Source organism: Ceratotherium simum, chromosome 11 (assembly GCF_057802395.1).
Source record: "Ceratotherium simum simum isolate JZ-2026a chromosome 11, ASM5780239v1, whole genome shotgun sequence".
NCBI lineage: Eukaryota > Metazoa > Chordata > Mammalia > Perissodactyla > Rhinocerotidae > Ceratotherium > Ceratotherium simum.
Genome location: NC_141910.1, coordinates 29,503,504 through 29,523,853, shown reverse-complemented (window position 1 = coordinate 29,523,853; position 20,350 = coordinate 29,503,504). Strand labels below are relative to the sequence as shown.

General features: G+C 39.7%; 1 protein-coding gene across 6 annotated transcripts in view; it reads left to right on the top strand.

Moving 5' to 3' along the window:
• The window catches only part of EML6 (EMAP like 6), a 267,083-nt gene that overhangs the window by 41,353 nt on the left and 205,380 nt on the right, over nt 1-20,350 (top strand). Inside the window, exon 1 of one of the 6 annotated variants that reach the window (XM_087436764.1) lies at nt 1,548-1,696. The exons of the other annotated variants lie outside the window; for them this stretch is intronic. Within the exon in view, the coding sequence (XP_087292890.1) occupies nt 1,587-1,696 (110 nt within the window). The 5' untranslated portion in view covers nt 1,548-1,586. Of the gene's footprint in view, nt 1-1,547; nt 1,697-20,350 lie in introns of those variants that run through there. 6 annotated transcript variants of the gene reach the window in all.

The window sequence follows — 20,350 nt, the reverse complement described above, 5'->3', positions numbered from 1 at the left end:
TGATAGCCTTATGGGGTTTCCTTTGTATGTAACTTGTCTTTCTCTGGCAGCTTTTAGGATTCTCTCTTTATCTTTAATTCTAGACATTTTGATTATGATGTGTCTTGTTGTGGACCTCTTTGGGTTTATCTTGTTTGGGGCTTTCTGTGCTTCCTGTACCTGGCTGTCTGCTTCCTTCCTTAGGTTAGGGAAGTTTTCATCTATTATTTCTTGAAATAGATTCTCTGCCCCTTTGTCTCGCTCTTCTCCGTCTGGGACACCTGTAACACGGATGTTAGTGCACTTGATGTTGTCCCAGAGGTCCCTTAGACTGTCCTCACTCTTTTTAATTGTTGTCTCTTTTACCTGTTCACCTTGGGTAATTTCTTCTAGTCTTTCGTCCAGCTTGCAGATCCATTCTTCTGTATTCTCTACTCTGCTTTTGAGTCCCTCTAGCGAATTTTTCATTTCCAGTATTGTATTCTTCATTTCTGATTGGTTCTTTTTTATATTTTCCATTTCTTTGTTGACATTCTCACTGAGTTCATCTATTCTTCTCCCCACATCAGTGAGCATCCTTAACACTCTTAGTTTGAACTCCCTGTCGGGTAGGTTGCTCATTTCTGTTTCACTTAGTTCCTTTTCTGGAGTTTTGTCCTGTTCCTTTACTTGGATGTATTCCTTTGCCTCCTCATTTTGCCTCTTTCCCTGTGCTTGTGTCTACGTATTAGGTAGCTACGTCTCCTGCTCTTGGATAGGTGACCTTATACAAGTGATGCGTTAGGAGTCCTGCAGTGTGCTTCCCTCAGTTCTCAATGTTCCCTGGGTGACCCCTATGTGGGTTACGTGTGTCCTTCTGTTGTGGCCTGTTTGCTCTCCCGGTATGCCCCCAGGTAGGCCGAGTTATGCTCCTGGTCAACTGTTGTAATGCTCAGCTGTTTGTAGTTGTTGTGGGCCCTTCAGTCTTTATCAGGTGTGGGGAGCCCCAGCTCAGTTGGCTGCAAGTTTTAATACCACATTTGTGTTGCAGTATTTCTTTTAAGTGAGTAGGCCCCCAGTGTGGCAGGTTGTTAGGCTCAGGGGCTTACAATTGCTATAAGCCTCCAGCCTTTAGGTCTCTTGTCAGCTCTCTGAGGATTGCAGCTGGGTGGGGCTGGCCTCAGGCACAGGAGCACCCAATTGTTTCAGGCTTTGGAAGGTGGGGCAAACCCCCAATCTGGGTCTCTGAGAAGCACAAGTCTTCTGCAGCTGACAAGCCCTGCTGCCCACAGGTCCACACACACAGTCAACACAGTCCTGCCCCGTGTGCGCGCCCCGACCTCCTGAAGTGGACCCAGTCTCTCCACGGCGGGAGCCCCACACACTCCACCACCAACCCACACTCTCCACCCGCTCCTTATGCACGCCCTGCCCCAGTCAAGTGGGCTCAGTTGCCAGGCTGCAGAGAATCCAGTCATCAATCTATGCAGGCCCACAAGTTGCCTGAGGGCTTGTTGTTGGGTGGGGCCAGTCTCTAAAGTGGGCTACCTGCCCTGGCTGAGCTGGATTAAATCGGTGCTCTAGTAGGTGGGGCAGACCTGGGCTAACAGGCCCCAGGGAGAACTCCAATGGCGTCTGTGTCAGCACGCCCACACCAGGCCACAACAATGGCTGCCGCCAATGTCCCAGTCACTGGAGAGGTCTCACCTCTCACCGAGATGCACTCAGGGCCTATCAGGTGAGACTCTTTTCACCAAAGCACTGTGCACCTTTCTTTCTGGTGATTTTAGGTTGCTTTCTGAAATGGGTGAGTTTGCGCATGGGCCCTTTAAGAGCCAGTTTTAATTTCTTTGTGAACCAGCTTTTCTGGGGGTACTCCCCAATGTTTTAGTAGCAGGCAAAGTCAGATATTATGCCACTCGTCTCGATTGTGCTGGGTCCACAAAATGCCCCCAGCGGGGGTGCTCCCCGGCTCAGGGCCCCGCTCCTCCAGGGAGGGCTGCGGACCTCTAGGGTGCTCCCGGGCGGCCGTGAGGCGCTGCGGCTGGTGAAGATGGCGTTTTTCCTCTCCAGAAGGGAGTCTCTGCCTCTTCCACCTCAATTAGGATTGTCCGTTGTTGCAGGAGTTCCTCTCATCCAGTTTTCAGTTCTGTCTCAGGGGTAATTTTTCAACGAGTAGTTGTAAATTGGCTGTGTCCACGGGAGGAGGTGAGTCTGCTTACGCCGCCATCTTGACTTCTCCCAGCTTCCTCTGTTTTTTTTTTTTTAAACTCAGCATAGTTATGTTATTCACTTTAAATACAGTTAGGTTCATTTATTTTTGTTTGCATTCAGTTTTAGGATCCTCCCTGCATCCTTGATGATTTAATTTTATTTTTTGAATATCTAGAATGTTAACATGATTCCAAAACTCAAGACTAAACAAAAACAAGATATACTCAGAGAAGTAGTACAAGCTTATTTTATTTTACTATTTTTTAAGTTAGTAATCTACTATTAAAGAATATTGATAATTTAAAAGCAAACATAGTATATGGCTGGGTGTGTCTGGGTTGTTTTTCAATGGGTATGTGGGTGGAGGATATTGGTGTCTGTTCTCCAAGGCATAGAAAAAATGTAGAAATGACATACCAGGAGCCTACAAGAGTGAATGCAGTTCAAAATGGTTAAGGTACAGATTGGGAATAACATTAATGTCACTGGAAAAAGCCTCAGAAGGCTTTGGGGGCTCAGAAAGGCTGTGGTGCTTTCCCTGCATGACAATAGGGGGCGCAGTGGCTCAGATGTGCCATTGGGCCTTCTCGGCTAGGCTAGGGCTGGGTCGTGAGGTTCAAGATATCCAGCCCTGGAGGCCTTCCAAAACTATCTTGGTGGTTCTGTGCTGCCTCTTATGGTTTTGACCCAGGAGTGGGGTGAAGGTTGAGAGAGAGTGTCATTCTCAGGCCTCCCGTCTTCTCCCCTTGGATCTTATCTTCTTGCCTTTTTTAGTCAACGTTTTATTTTCTTCAGCTTGGCAAAAAATGGTTAAGTAACCTGTCCAAGGTCATTACTCAAACCCCAAGCTGTCTAATTCTTTTCATTCTGCTGTTTGAGAAATGTTGTAAAGAGAAACCATGTATGCTGTGTCTATCTGCATGTAAAATAAGCTTAAGTCCATATAATTTCCTAATACAAAACACACTGGCACAAAGTGGACATGGTGGAAATATTATTAGTCACACGTTACGAAATCAGAGAATTCAAATGAGAGCTAATTAAAGTAAATATGGAATTGGGCCGGCTCCGTGGCTTAGCGGTTAAGTGCGTGCGCTCTGATGCTGGCGGCCCGGGTTCGGATCCCAGGCGCGCCCCGAGGCACCACTTCTCCGTCCAACGTGAGGCCGAGTCCCACGTACAGCAACTAGAAGGATGTGAACCTATGACATACAACTATCTACTGGGGCTTTGGGGGGAAAAACTGAATAAATAAAATCTTTAAAAAAAAAAAAAAATAAATAAAGTAAATATGGAATTAAAGAGATTAGACCAGGGGGAAAAAAATTGAACTGAAAATTAACTCAACCTCTGACCCCCCAAAGTAATCGTAAATAAATTCATTATCCCTAGTGCTTGTGAAACCTTGGGCCCCTCCACTTGTATAAGGAATCTGAGGTACATGAACCTTAAATCACACTTGTTTGCCTCTTGTTGCTTATGTAGGCTTATTTGCTGTGCTTACATTAATGCTTAGTTATTCAATGGCTAAAGTGATATTTTCTCTAGCTTTAACTTTGGAAAGAGAAAATTAAACTGTGTCCTCAAGGGTGAGCTGAAGGGTGAACTTCATTTTTAAGAACATCACCTATCTTCTTAGTACGGTGACTAGTTAAATAATATTCTGCCCAGGGCAGGATCAAACCCAAGTTGGGGAAATGGGGCAGCCAAAGGCCAAGGTGGCTTTTCCAGCTTTACTTCTGTTCAGTGTGTGAATGTAGGAGATGCCAGATTCTCCTATTTAACCTCTTCTATTTACAGAATTGCTTATGCTAAAATTTATCCATGAATGCTTCCATTAAAGATTTTAGTGGATTTTCTTCATCTGGGGTTGTTGACATTTGATTAGTGGGAAATGGTTAAGTCACACGTATGAATAGTTAGCTAATGTTTGTGCTGGCAGTGTATATTTGTTTCTATTTCTTTTTAATTTTTTTTCCTTTCTCTTTTTCACCAGCATTAGAATATTTTTTCTATTTTCCACTTTATTATAATAACATTTTCTGGATATCTTACTCTGGGTGGAAAAACTACCTGCATTTCAAATCTAAGTGATTGTAGAAGTTTTAGAAGCAGTAAATATTTTATTATGTTCGGCCTCTGAATTCTTTTTTTTTTTCTTTTTCCATTTTTATTTTTTTTTAAATTTTTTGTTTATTGCAGAAACATTGGTTTATAACACTGTATAAATTTCACGTGTACATCATTATACTTCTATTGCTGCATGGATTACATCATGTTCTCCTGTTCACCACCCAAATACTAAGTACAACCCATCATCACACACATGTGCGGAATTATCCCTTTCGCCCTCCTCCCTCCCCCCTTCCCCTCTGGTAACCACCAATCCAATCTCTGTCTCTATGTATTTGTTTGTTGTTGTTATCTACTACTACTTAATGAGTGAGATCATACAGTATTTGACCTTCTCCCTCTGACTTATTTCACTTTGCATGATACCCTCAATGTCCATCCGTGTTGTCACAAATGGCTGGATTTCATCGTTTCTTATGGCTGAGTAGTATTCCATTGTGTATATATACCACATCTTCTTTATCCATTTGTCCCTTGATGGGCACTTAGGTTGCTTCCAAGTCTTCAGCCTCTGAATTCTTGTGTGTAATTATATGCACACATAAGCGTATCTTTAGAAATTATTTACAATCATATTTGTAAGAACAGAAATGATGATAGATCTTATATTTTTGGTATGGGTTGTCATTATTTTAAATCTTAAACAGTGGCTCAAAATTGTTATGAATTAATTATGCACACCTGTAATTTTCAGCATTTAATTATATATCGACTCTTTTGAACTGTTCTTTGATTATTCTATTGTATGAATCCTCTTTCCTCTGTAAGTTTAAGGAGAAAAGCATTTTGTGCATTCTTCTTAGTGTAGTCCCTATAGCACCTAGAACTATCTCTATCACATAATAGGTACTTAATAGTCTATTATTATTTTTAATTCTTAGTAAATACTTTATGTACATATGTTCTACTTTCTTTTTTAGTTTACTTTTTATTTTGAAATAATTTCAGACATACAGGAAAGTTCTAAGACTAATACAAAGAATACCCATATACCTTTCGCCCAAGATTCCCCAAATGTTAATATTTTGCCACGTTGGCTTTAATATTCTCTTTCTTGTTCTCTCCCTTCCACCTCCTCCTTTCATTCCTTCCTTCTTCCCTTCCACTCTCCTTCCTTTCCTTGATCCATCATCCATCCATCCCTCCTTCCCTCCCTACATCTACCTATCTACCTATCTATCCATCCTCCATCTGTCCATCTACGTATCTATCCATTCATCCATACATACACACATATACAAATATGTATATAGACATGTATTTTTTTGAACCACTTGAGGATAAGTTGCAGACCTGATTGATGGCTCTTTTTCCCTGAATACTTCAATGTGTAGTTCCTAAAAACAAGGACTTTTTTTTTTTTGCATAACCACAGTTCAACCCTCAAAATCAGTAAGTTAACATTTAAAAAATATTATTGTGTGATCTACAAATCTGATTAATATTTTGACAGTTGTCCTAATAATGTCTTTTAGAGCAAAAGAAAATCCAAGATCACATGTTATATATCAAGTCTCTTTAGTCTCCTTTAATTTGGAACATTTACTCAGTCTTTCTTTGTCTTCCATAACTTTGACATTTTGGAAGAGTGCAGGCCAGTTATTTTGTAGAATGTCTCTCAATTTGGGTTTGTCCAATGTTTCCTCGTGATTTGGGTTATACATTTTTGGCAGAAAAATCATAGAAGTGACATTGTATTCTTCTCTGTCCATGTTGTCAAGAGGCACATGATGTTGATTTGTACTGTTACTGGTGATGTTAACTTTGGTCACTTGGTTTAGGTGGCACCTGCCAGATTTCTCCACTGTAAAGTTACTGTATTTTCCTTTCTAATTAATAAGTATCTTGTGGAAAGATACTTTGAGACTATGTAAATATATATTTCTCATCAAACTTTCACACAGCTGTTTTATCGTCAATTGATGATTCATGCTTTAATCCATCATTACTATGATGGTCACTGAATGGTGATAATCTAATTTGATTCTGTTTTTTTATTTTGAATATAAATATCCTTTGTTTAGCTTCAGAATTTTCTCTTAGTTTTCTTGGTCAGCACTATGCCTTATTCTCTTTGCGGAGGACCCAGTGTTTACCAGAAATAAATAACTTCATAAACAATACTTTGTATGATAGTAGAGTCATCTGTTCCCCTTTATTTGTGATTGCAGCTAAAAGTAGCACCTAATATATTAAATATCTCTACCAGAATAGCCTGTTTTCACATCATTTTGTCAAAATTACTCTCGAGTGAGGTAATCAATGTAGGTTTTTGTAGAGCATCTGTTTGGTGTCGCTGTCTCTTTGAAGCATCTTGAATCCTTTTTGACACTTGTTGTGACAAAGTATTAGCTGGTACAGCGTAAACACAATTTAACTCAGTATTAACATGACAGTTTGACAAGCCTTAATCTGTTCAGGATACTATATCAATGAAGAAGAATCTGCAGCTTAAAAAAAAATCTAGATTCTCATCAATCAACACACAGAGATAGTTTTGTAGTTTTATTATATGGTGATAAACTAGAATCTACTAGATAAAAGTAAATGACACGTATGTAGGTATTTTTATCAAAACTAGAAAGCATATTTTATCTAAAAAAATACCCAAGCTTATACTTCTAATCTGCAGTCTAAAGAGATATTTTATATGGAGATTATTTTATTTCTACTGTGTTTGTTCCAATTCAATTCTGTGTAACGTGTATTTATTGAGTAGCCCACCTGGGCCTGTGCAGTAATTAGGTAATGTGACAAGAAGATATATATACACACACAAACCCCTACATATATACATACATACATGTATAATTGTCATAGTTTTAACTTTCGAAAAAATATTGAAAGAAATACTTTTAATTTTAAATTCCATTTACTAATATCTGCATGAGATCGCATTCTGGAAAAAGATTCTTAGGCTTTGCAGAGATTGTGGCATTGTCTTCTAGGTAAGTTTTTTCCATTGGTTCAGGAGTAGACCTCCTGAAAGGTAACGTTGTGGATGAGGTCATATTCGAAGGCCTTTTCCTGACTGGTGATATCCTGTTTCAGATCTCATCATAGTTCCTAAACAGATCAGAAAACCACATTTTTTTGATGCTTCATTGGTCTTTAAGAACAACAAAAACATTTTGTTAGCTTTAGCTGATCTCAGAGATGCCACTAAATTATGTACTTATTTTTTAATTAAAAAGATTCAGCAACTGTCAAAGAAAAAAAACTGATTTAACAATGCTTTGGGTTCTTATTGCTAGAACCAACTGAGAGATAGAGCATCTCAAGGATTACAGGCAAGGACGTTTCTAAGTTTGTCCCCGTTGCTATTCTCCTTCCCAGCGTGAGTGGAGGCACTCCGAATTGACTCTTGAAAAGTTTTCAGGGTGACAGCCAACACAATGATGAGAGCACTTGTAAACAGCTTATTTACATTAAGTAGATTATATTTTATCATCGTGTAGTCAACACGCATAAACATCTCTCTGGACTGTCCGTGAGAATTTACTCTGTTCGTGGCAAGTAACCTGGTGGAGATGCTGAGAGTCAGGGGACCCAGATCCTTGTCCAAGATCTGCTCTTAACTTTCTGTGTGATCTTGGACAAGCCATTATCTCCTCTGAATCTATTTTCTCCTTTGTGAAAAAGATACATTAAATCATCTCTAAGGATTCTTACAGCTCTAAAACTTTTCTATGTATATAATTGGTTCTACTCAGAATTATTCTCTTTTTTTTTTTCAGAAAATGTATGGGATTTTGGCTTCTATGCAGATGAAAATAACCCCCAAAATTCTAAATCCAAATATATATGATTTATTGGTTCCAACTGAAATACTTCATGTTTATATCTACATAATGCTAACACATGTGGGTTTATATCTACATAATGCTAACACATGTGGGTAATGATGACTAAGAATTTTAGCATGGCTTGGAAAAATATAGGATTGTTTCTGTTGTAAATAGGGCTCACATTGCTGCCCTGTAATTCCTTGCTTCTGCTTTACAGAGCTGGAGTTGGGACAAGCTTACGTGTCAGTGACAGCTGCAGGGACCTCGTTTGCATAAGATTTTGGCTGTGTGGTTCTCAGCTTTCAGCTGAAAGCTGGGCAGCTAAGAACCACACTAGCCAAGAGGCTGGGAAATGACTTATTTTAATTAATCAGAATACAAGGTACAGATGAGCTGATTGAGACACCAGAATCTGATGGGACTTTGTAAATAAACTGGCAAAGATTTATATGAGCCAGTCTGGCTGCAGTGTGCACCTGATGGGTTGTCAGGAGGTTCTGATGAATTAGTAGTGATATCAGGAGACTTCACGGTAATTCCAGGCTTGAATATTGCTATAGAGGATGCTGCAGAGGACCTCTGGTTTCACTTCAATTTAGCTGTCAGAGCCAACAGCACAGGGTACCACGGGACCAGGCTTGGAGATACAGCTGTTAATACTATGCATCTGATCTATGATGGATTCTTAATTTTTAAAAATGGATAGATATGTTTAAATAAATTTAAGAAATTTAAATTACAAAAGTAATACATATTCACTGTAAAAATAAATCATTGAAAACTACTGAAGTGTTTAAAATGAAAAGTAAGAGTTCTTACCCCCATCCACCCAAACTCGCATTCCCCATGGGCAGCCACTATAAACAATTTGATGTGGATCCTTCTAGGCCTTTTTCTAAGCACACCACCATTTTTTATATATTATGATTTAATATTAACTGTTATATCATGTTATTATAATTTAGGATTCAGTACTGGACACTATAGATAATTTTGCATTCTATGAAATGGTATGATGAAACCTTTAATGTTTCCCAAGTAAATTGATAGTCTACTGATATACTCAGTTATTTGCCCTTAGCTTCTTGCCTGGGACCAGTCTTGGGCAATCTTCTAACTTAAATAGTGATCTTGAATTCACCTAAGTGATAGGGCTTGTCCAGTGTTGGGTAAGAAGACAGTGAACTATAAATAGGGTAACAATATAATTTATCATCCAAACCAGGCCACTTTGAGAGTCCTTAGTAATTACACTGGAACAGGTGTAAACTGGGACTCTCCAGACATATGGTCACTCTAAAGGTTGACATCAGTGCCCTTGGGACCACTTGCTTTCCTCTTCTGTTCCATGTTTCCTGGTTCCTGTTAAATAATGTGGCCATGAGCCCTACTACATCTGGGCATTGACCCTAAATGAATTGATGATGGATTCCTTTCTTGCCCTTTGGTTTTTCTAATAGGGAATCTACAGTAATTCTTAGGGGAACCTGTTAGCACTCAGAGTTCAGACTGTTAAGTTTCTTAATTCTACACTGATCCAGCATCCCTCTTTTCCACTTCTCACCTCCTGTTCTCTTCAGTCTGCTCTAGCTGGGCTTCTCTTGCCACCACTCCACCAAACCTGCCCTTGGTAATATCATTAATGACCTCCATGTTCACAAATGCAGGGTAGCCACGTGTCTGTTCTTATTCGATACAGTCAATCATTCCTTCCTCCTTAGAACATGTTCTTCCCCCTTTTTCTGTGATCCCACACTCTTCTGGCTTCTCCTCCCTTTCTAGTGTCACCTTCTTAGTATCTTTTGCTGGATGCTTCTCTGCTTCACCTCCCAGTGTTAAAGTGCCCCAAGGCTCTTCCCTATCCACAGTCTCAGTTTTGTGCCTGTAATGTTCATCTTCAAGTTGAAGCCCATACTGGTATCTTCAGTCCTGATCCCTCCATTGAGCTCAAGGCTTATGTATCTAACTGCCCACTTGACATCTCCTTCTGGGGATGTAAACCTGACATGGTCAAAACAGAACCTTTGATCCCCAAAACTAATCCTCTTCCAGTCTTTCCATCTTAGTACATGGCACCACCGTCCACTTGCTTGGTCAGGCCCGAAACCGAGGAATCATCTATGATTCCTTCCATTCCCACCCTTCCCTATTCCCAACAAGTCCCATCAGCTCTGTCGGTAATATTCTGTTCACTCTACTGCTACCCCTCTAGTGCAAGCCATCGTCACCAATGGCCCGAACTCTTTCAAGTTCTGACAAGTCTCCCCTCCTCCTTTTTGCCCTCCTTGCGGCCCATCTTCTACACAGTGGCCAGAGAGCTTTTAAAAGTTACTTTCCTGCTCAAAATCTGCTTATGGCATCACATTGCCGTTAGAAGAAAATCCAGACTGCTCTTATGGCTGGCTGGCTGCCTGTTGAGGCTCTGTTCTTACTCTCCTCTGATTTGCTGGGTGCTGGCAACTCACTGGCTTTGTTGGTCCTCAGAACCAACAAGCTCACCCTGTGTCATGGCCTTTGCACCTGCTATTCCTTCTGCGTGGGTCTTTGCATGCCTAGTTCCTTCTTGTTCAGGTTTCAGTTCAATTTCATCTCCTCAAAGAGGACTTTAGATAGTAGTAGTCACCCTCCAAATCACTGTTTTTGCCATTACTTTATGTACTTTTTCTATAGAGCATGCATTTATTGTCATTTCCCTCCTCCTTTGCCTACTAGAATGTAAACTTATGACAGGCGGGGATCCTGTCTGTTTTGTTTACTTTCATGTCTCAGCACATAGAACGGTGCCTGGTACATGCTAGGCACTTGATTCTTGTTGAATGAATAAACAGTGGTCACTGCGATCCAGGATGACTTGTATCCCAGGCAGCTCTTCAGCATCACGAGTGACCATTTTTGTTTCAAAATCAACACTATTTATTGCTCTGTCTCTGTCTCCTCTGTCTATCTGCTGTTTATCTCTGCATGGTCTTCCTGCCTCAGGCCTTCATAAGCTTTGTACATGCTTTTTCTTGTACCAAATCATTACCTTCCCCATGACATTTATGTGGAGACCATTCTGTGCTGTTTGCTAGATTAAACTAATCTAAGCGCCCAAGTAGTTACTTTGAAAATTTGTTCCTTAACTCCCCTTATCTGTTCCTAAAGAGATTCCTTTAACTTGGTGCTTTGTGGAGATGACAAAAGAATTAGTCAAGAAAAACTGAGCCCTGTCATCCAACTTATGTAATTTACTGTGCAGTTAATCTTAATGGTATGCTGTAAATTTTTGCAGTTATAATTACAGTTTGAGTTCACCATCTTTTCACCAGATCATCCCTAAAGCCCTGAACCTGGACTTGTTAGATTAAATGTCCTTTGGTATTTTGGTATCCAGTTCCTTCTTTCTCATCATGCTCATTCTTTGTCATCCTCTGAGTCACCATGTCACCTGTAAAGTTCCAGGCAACCATTTCTTACTCATAGCAGAGCAGATACATTAACTGTAGATATCTCATGCCCTGTGTGCTGTTATTCAAAAGCCAATCTTTAAATTACAAAGCTTTTCTGCCTCAACTAATCTTCATTAACTGTTTATCAGCTGCATTTCTATTGCTTATTGCATAAATGAATGCAAATGCAGGAAATTCTGGATGCAGGATGCCTTCTGTGGAAATGAATTCTGCTAATACCATTTTCACAATGTGTGCTACAAAGTGCCTCCTATAAAATGGGAGCTATCACATGCATGTGTGTGTGTATATATGTATGTTTCCATGTACTTAGGCACATACGTAGTTGGGGTTGAGGCTGTCCCTCACAGTTGTTCGATTATCTATTGACTGATGTAGTGTCAACACGGTGTCTTGAGGTATAAAATGACTGTACACTGGGCAGCAAAACTGCAGCCTATTTTTCTATTTTGATAGTTTCATTTGTGTTACCTCTTCAAGACGAGGATTAGAATTAAATTGACTAGGCAAGCAAAGCTGAAAATTGAATTAATTTCAGATTTGTAATGAAAAATGAGATCTCTTGTACTCAGTGTTAACTAGGACCCTGTGGGCTATACAGACTAAATTGACAGTCTCTCATTAAAATGATATTTTCTCCAGTGAAATGTACTGGCACTAAATAGTCCCTGAAATGCTTTATGCTCCAAGATCACAGCTGCCATCAGGATTATGGAACTCAGAGCAGTTTTCATGAAACCCATAGAATTCACAGCATTTATTAAATTTGGTACAATTTTGCCAAGTATTTATGGAATTCCTACTCTGTGCCAGGCACTGTGCTAGGCAATTAGGATTAAGGATGAATAGCTTGTGATTCTTGTCATCAAAGGGCTTCCATAAAACCAAGCTTAAAGTAACTTGGTTAGGGATGTGAGAGAAGTCCTGTGAAAATGTGGGTGGAGAGGGACTAATTTCCTCTGGTTGGTTTGGACAAAAAGGAAATAGTTGATAATAGATGTAGACTTTGATGGATTTCACCACGCATAGAATGGTCATCCAGGACTGGAAATTACAAAATATTTAATGCAAAGGAAAATACTATGGCACCAATTCAATTTTAATTTTAGGTATGTTGTTTACCTTTAAGGACATTTGATCATTTCATTCCAAGGTAAAATTTTCCCTAAACTGAGGCCACCTTTTTGTTCATGAGAATGGCAGACATCATTGAACACCTACCATGTGTTGGATGCCTTATGTACATTCCCTGATACTACTCAGCAGCAGCCCCGCAACGTAGATAATATTATCAATATAATTTAGTTGGGAGAGGTCAAGAGATTGGCCCTTGGTTACACACCTGGTAAATGGCAGAGCTGGGCTTCACACCCAGGTCTGTTTGACTTCAGAGACCATGCTTTTCCCCCCACAGAATGCTGTCTTTTCACACACAACTGTTAAAACTGTGACTGTTGGTTGATGGATGTGATGACATCAGCAGAGTTCACGTGTATTATTCTGGGTTAATTTAACCAAATGTTATGTTTGGGCAAGTCTTAGAACCAGACTTTTTTCAGTATTTTGGTAGCTCAGTGATCTGAGAGCTTAGGTACTAAGAGTTAGGCCCAGGGCAGGACAACATTGGCCTGTTCACTGTCCCCATGTCAGAGGGTAACTGATTCATGGAGGACAAGGCCCAGATGCTCAAGAGAATAGAGAGCCTCTTGGTGATCCCAGACGTGCTGTCTCAAGAGGGGTCAGCATGTGGGTGGCGTTTGTGAGCTAGCGGTCCAGCCAGGGGCTGTGGCTCTCTCCTGAGGTGCTGATGCTGCAGGCCCCTGGCTATACTAAGAGAAATCTTTTCTCTCAGGAGGAATCAGAGCTGTGGGAGGTGACCTTAGTCCTTTAGGATCAGAAGGCACCACTTAGCAGTGAGGCCCAGTATGTAGCCCAAAGCTGGGCAGAGAAGATATTTCAGACAAGCTTCAGAAGTGCTTTCCGTGGGGCTTCTTGGGTGCCTAGCTCTCTCTGTCAGCCGTCTTGGCCAGGCTGTCACATTGCTTATCTCACATCGGTAACTGAGCCTGGTCTTCCTCTCCTGGGCCAATAGCCTGGCCGGGATAGCTGGGGGTGACCACTACTCCCTTCCTCCCCCATCCTAGCAGATCATGCCTGAAGGGCTGAGCTTTCTCACACTCCTCAATACTCAAGACAGGAAAAGGCATTGCTCATATTTAGAAAGCCAACATCTATATCTCTAGGCAAAGTGTCACTAGATAATTACTTCCAATTTACATTGCCTAATCTCTCAGATCTCCTTGGAAAGAGCCATATCTCTCCTTGCTCTCTTCTTTAATCTCCTGCAATATTTACAACTGGGAACGTCTTTCTTGCAGCTAACTTAAAGTCTGTATACTTTATTTGAACATCCATATCTCTTTATTCTGTGCTCAGAAGAGAGGGATAATTATAATTTGTACTCTCCTAAGCAAAATTATCACTAAATTTTCTCTCAGAGGCAGCTCAGTGTGGTATAAGAGCGTAAACTTTGGAGTCAGATTTAGTTCTGCTGCTTTCCGTCAGTTTGCTTTTGGGCCCACTGTTTAACTCTGAGTCAGTTTCTTCATTTGTAAAAAGGATTCAGTATAAAATGCCCCCCACTGAGACTGGCACAGAGTCTCCTTTCGTCTTGTTGCTTTGCTATCCCCAAGAAGATGTCTGCTCCTACTCCAGCCTTCATGTCTGTGTTCCAGCTAGCAGGAAGGAGAAAGGGGGCACAGGGAGGGGCCCTTTTCCTCCTACTAAGAACACTTCCTGGAAATTGCACACACGATTTCCATTTTCATCCCATTGGCCACAACTTGGTTGAATGACCACATGGGACTGGTTCCAAGGGAAGCTAGGAAATGTAGTCTGTATTCTTGGCATTTATTCATGTGCCCAGAAGATATTTGAATGTTCTATTTCTGAGAAAGAAGAGGAGGATCGTAGGTTGAGTTCCCCAGGAAGCAGACTCTGAGGCAAAGTTTAGCTTGCAGGATGTTTGTTAAGGAGTGCTCTGTGTATCAACAGTGATGAAAGGGAGGACAGAAAGAAAAGTGAAGCTACAATGCAGTCCCTATGACAGCCTCAGCACGCCCCCACAGGTTGCTCTGAAGCTGAGATGGCCAGGCCTTTATATTCCTGTATTGATCAATAATTAGGTATGTGCTGGCCTGGGAATAGGTGTGACTTTGGGCAAGGCAGTTGAATTGACCCCTGAAGAGACTCACAACTGAAGGCTGTCTTCTGACAGTGCTACTGGCAACGGGGCCAACAAGTCCTTCATGGAAGGGGATTCTGGGTGACTCATCTTAGCGTCCATTGCAGAGGTAAGGGAAGAGCTAGCATATCTGCCACACTACACACAGAGTGGTTGTAAAGATCAAATATAAGAAAAAGTAGAGGGCTTTTGCAGAGGACCTGACTTATGGTAAGTACCCAATCAGTTTTAGCTGTGGTAGTAGTATTTCCCAAAGTTATTTTAATAGGATATTTTTCTCTCAGAACATCCTGTGGGACTAAAAGGGTTGGCCATCCCTAGTCTAATGATCAAATTTAGGAAATATTGTGTTGAAAATCTTTACTTTCTACTCCATGTTGGTTGATGCTTAGTCAAGGCCTCTTCCAATGAGTTGTATTAGAAAAGATTGTGTTGACTTCGCTGTTGTTTTTGGTTTTCACCAAAGTGGAAATATAGAACGTACTTTTACACTTAAGATTCTATATTACTAATATTCATTCCTTCAGTTAGCAAATGTGTCATATAGAAATTTCCTGAAAATAAGATCAAGAAATGAAAAAATCATTCATTAAACAAACACTTATTGAGCATGCACTCTAGCAGGCCATCCTACCCAAAACAAGCCAGCATTTCTCACCTGTGCCTCTGCAGTCATCTCCTAACTGGTGTCCCTGTTTCTGCTCTTGCCCCTTCTACTGTCTGTTCATTACAGCAGCAGAGTGGTCCTTTAAAAATTGTTGGTGAGTCTTATCACTCCCTTTACCCTCAACCCTCTAATAGCTGCCTAGTGTATTTACAGTGAAATTCAAAGTCCTGGCCATCCCTTGCCAGGCCCTGCAGGCTCTGGCCCTTCGCCACCTCCCTGACCTCATTTCTGTCCCAGTCATTTTGCTCCAGCCACACTGGCCTCTTTGCTGTTTCTTGGACATCCAAGCAAGTTCCTGACGCAGGACTTTTGCACTTGTTCTTCCCTGTGCCCAGAATGCTCTTCCGTAGGTTTGCTCTTGGCTCACTCCCTCACTTCATTCAGATCCCTATGTCCCTGTCACCCCATCAGAGAGGCCTTTCCTACTTCTCTTTAAAGTGGCACCACTTCTCTCTCACTCACCCTACTTTATTTTTCTTCATAGCACTTATTACTACATAAAATTGTATATTTATTTGTTTATTGTTCATTGTCTGTCTCCCCAACCAGCATGTAGGATCCGAGAGAGCAGGGCGTTTGTTTTTGCTTACTGCTGTATTCCCAGAAGATTGTCACCAAGCAGGCACTCAATAAATTTTTGTGAGTGAAGGAGTGAGTATGCTGGCTTCTGGGAATAGAATGATAAGACAGTCATGGATACTGCCCTCGTGGAATATATAGTCCACAACTAAGGCCCATTTCAACAGAAGGTGCAATAAAAATCACAGAATTTTCTTTTTAAATATAGTAGTAAATAATTATAGTGTAGTTTCTAATGTTGAACTATCCTTGCATTCTTATGACAACCTTACTTGGTCATGATATGCAATTTTTAAAAAATATTTTGATATTATGTATTTTATTTAGTATTGGCATGTAAGAATGGTTTTCTGTAGTTTTCTACTGTCTTTATCCAGTTTTGATAACCATTAACTTCATCACAGTTATGCCAGCCTCATAGGAGAACATGGGATGCTATCTATCTATAGTCATGCACTGCATAATGACGTTTCGATCAACGACAAACCACATATATGACAGTGGTTCCATAAGATTAATGCCATATAGCTTAGGTATATAGTAGGCTATACCATCTAGGTTTGTGTAAGTACACTCTATAGTGTTTGCACAATGACAAAATCACCTAATGACGCAATTCTCAGAATGTATCCCTGTCATTAAATGATGCATGATGCTATTTCTGTTTTCTGGAGCAGTTAAAAAAACATAGGAATCCCTGTTTAATCTAGGTTTGGTAGAACTTGCCTGTAAAACTGTCTGGGCTTGGTATCTTCAAGTTGGGTAAAGTTTGGTTATCATTATAATTTTAATGATTTTTTTGGTCTCTTATTTTCCTTTTCTTGATTCAATTTCTATAATTTTATTTTCCAGAAAAAATTTCATTTTATGTAGATTTTCAAATATATTATAAAGGGTAGGTTTCTTAATTCTTCTTGTATCTATAATTGAGTCCTTTTTATCATTACTAATATTGATTTTTTGTGTTTTCTTTCATTGGTCTTAATCAAGCTTGACAAAGTTTTATCTACTTTATTGTTATTTGCAAAAACCACCCTGATTTTATTAATCAAGTCTACTTTGTTGTTGTTGTAGTTGTTTTAGTCTCTATTTTGTTAGAGTCTCTTCTTTTTCTACCACAACTGTGAAAGTAAGGACAGCTGTACTTCTGGACACAGCTTTGCTGTCTACCTCCATCCCCACCCTGTGGAGACCTGGAGTTCCCACAGACTCTAACTTGCTTCTCTGTGACCTCAGCACTTACAGAAGGGAAGTCTCCCATGCCTGAAGATGCTTCATTTGGTGTACATCTTAAGGTTTTAGCATGGAGCCAAAAGTCTTTTCACTGTCAGCTAATTATTCAAGAGGTGGGGGCAGTTGTGATGGCAGGGTGTTGGGGAGAAGCCTAAAATTGGTCCAGCTGTTCTGCGGGAGGTCATTTAATTGAGTATCCTGATGACTTTAAGACCACTCCTGCTTCTTAGATTTGTTTGACTTTAGGCTTGGACTTTTATGCTCATTTTTAGGTTGCAGGTTTTTGCTTTGGGTTCCATGTAAATCTGAGCCCTTTGCTTTCTATATTTCAGATATGCCTCAAAAGTTTTGGTCTGCTGTTAGCACCCTTTCTCAGTATTTAATTTCAGCAAAACAAGACTCTAGTGTGATCTTGATAGTGCAGCTCTGGAAACCGAAAACATAATTATTATTTTGTTGTGTCCTTAAGGGGCATCATTTAACTTCTGTATATTGTAATTGGCCATTTGGGAGAGACTGAGTTATGAGTTTCATCCAGCACTGGAATTCTTTCCTTACCCTGAGAGAGACCATCCACCTCAGCTCAGTGATTTCAGTGACAGGAGGAGCCCTGTCCATACTTGGACATTTCAAATTGGCGTGAAATGACATATTAATGAAAGTTCACTTGAAAGTACCCACATTTTCTTTGGTAAAGAAATTATCTTAAAACTCAGTAAGTGAATTATTTTACAATATAATTTATTTACAGCAGAGTTCCACTGCCTTCAAAATAGACTTTCTAAAATGAATTTAATAAAATTATTGGGAAATATTTACATGTGAACAAATACTAGTGGTTCTATTTTATAATTTTATTTATTTTTTCCCCCCAAAGCCCCAGTAGATAGTTGTATGTCATAGCTGCACATCCTTCTAGTTGCTGTACGTGGGACGCGGCCTCAGCATGGCCGGAGAAGCAGTGCGTCGGTGCGCGCCCGGGATCCGAACCCGGGCCGCCAGCAGCGGAGCACGTGCACTTAACCGCTAAGCCACGGGGCGGCCCTAGTAGTTCTATTTTAAAATCTAAGCTTGTAAAGAGAAAAAAAAGTTAAATAAAAAATACTTAAATCAAAATATTATTTAAATGTTTACCACCTAAACATTCAAAGATTGGAAATTTCAACTTGATTAGACTTGCTGTTTTCTCCCTAACTGTTTGGGTCGTTTATACGTGTCAGGGTAAGAGTTCTTTTCTATTATACGTACCTGTGCATCTCTAACTGTTTGGTTTGTTTGGGATTATGTCAGACTGTGCAAGTCCAGAGTTAATTCTAAAAAGAAAATGAGATGAAATCAGTTTAAGATGACAGGTGAAGGATTTGTATTAGATTTTAGTAAAGCTTATTAAGGGCTAAACTTTATTACTAAAGGCGGCTCTGAAATTTGTGCTAAATATATACAGAGAGGGACAGAAAGAGGAAGAGCGAGGAGAGGAGAGGAGAAAGAAATGAGTTTTCTGTCTAGGATGAGGAGAAAGTTCTACACCCCCTCCCAAATTGGGGCTGAACCGTAATTCTGACCCCTAAAAGCTGCTACATTTCCAAATGACGATGACGATCATGGTCCATTTTATCACTCTGCTTGAGATATTGAAGCCGTGCAGTAAGTCCGGTCCCACATATTTCTTTTTATTGTGGTAAAAAAGAAGAGAAAGAACTGAAATATAAGTAGAAGTGCATTGATTAGAGTAAAATTTATATATATTAAATATGTAAAATATCATACTTTACATTCTTTATAATTATGATAGTAAGAAGTAAGTTAGTAGGAAAAGATAGTAATACTTCATACTTTCACCTGAAAAATGACAGAGCTTCAAAATTGGACTTCAAGTACAGTTTTAATAAAACCTGAGTAGGTATTTTGAACGACAGAGCCAACGGGAGGGGAAAGCCGTTTTGGTCACAGTCTCATGAACTTGTCAGTGGTAGAGCTGGAGAAGAGAATCCAATATTTTTGATATCTGTTTCTTTCGGTCCTATCTGACACGGCACTAGCTAGTTCTTTTAGAAAATCCTTTAAAAAAATAAATTTTTTGCAAAAGTTGAAAAAGTGAAACAAGATGGCTGTAAAATCTTCAAATAATAAAAAATGTATAATGTGGAATGAGACTCCCCTGAACCGCTGCTTCCCAATCCTGCTTTCCAAAGGTCACTACTCTTTACGATTGGGTGTATATCCTTACAGACATTTATCTATGTAGATGCCAACATTTATGCACTTAACCAACTGAGAGACATTTAGTTATTTGTAGTTTTTCAGGATTACAAACGTCACACAACTAAGTGCCTTTTAACCCAAATAGTGTAATATCTATTGAAATGTAATTGGAAATGAATAATTAATTAGATATGATAAAAATGATTTCACTCTGTACTCTTACATAAATCTAAACAATTTACTAGACTAAGTTATTTAAAATGGTAGTTCAAAAACTAGAGTGACTAAAAAGTTCAAAAACCAGAGAAATTTATACCCCTTAGCATTTAGAATGCATTGGCAAAAATGATGTTTATAGCTTTAGACTTGCACAAATAGATGATTGGCTTGGCTGCCCAGGAAAATTATTGACTTTAATGCAGATCTTTGTATGTGCTTGCTCTCCAAAGAGGGCTGCACTGGGGTGACTGGTTAGAAAAGGCTCTTATTGCTTCCTATATTCTGTATTTATTTTTTCCAGCAGTTGAGGAAACTAGTATTGGAGATATGGAGGAGAATTCAAGGTTAAAAAACAAATACACAGTGATTATGTCATTCTCTAAGATGAGGTATAATAATTATAATTCTTTAGGGAAATACCTCAAAAGTACTACACAATTTTCCAATGGAATAATTGCACCCTGGCTGGAAATACAGAATGGTGACCTGAACAAGGTATTTTCATAGAAACATGGTTAAAGGATAGTGCTTAAGAATAAACTGCATTTTTGCTTGTGTGTCGTGTGAATAATAATTTGAATTTTGTGAATGCAGAAATTGCAGAGTATGATAGATAGTTCATTCTTGCTGCTAGGCATTTGACATGCTACTTAATTATAAAGCT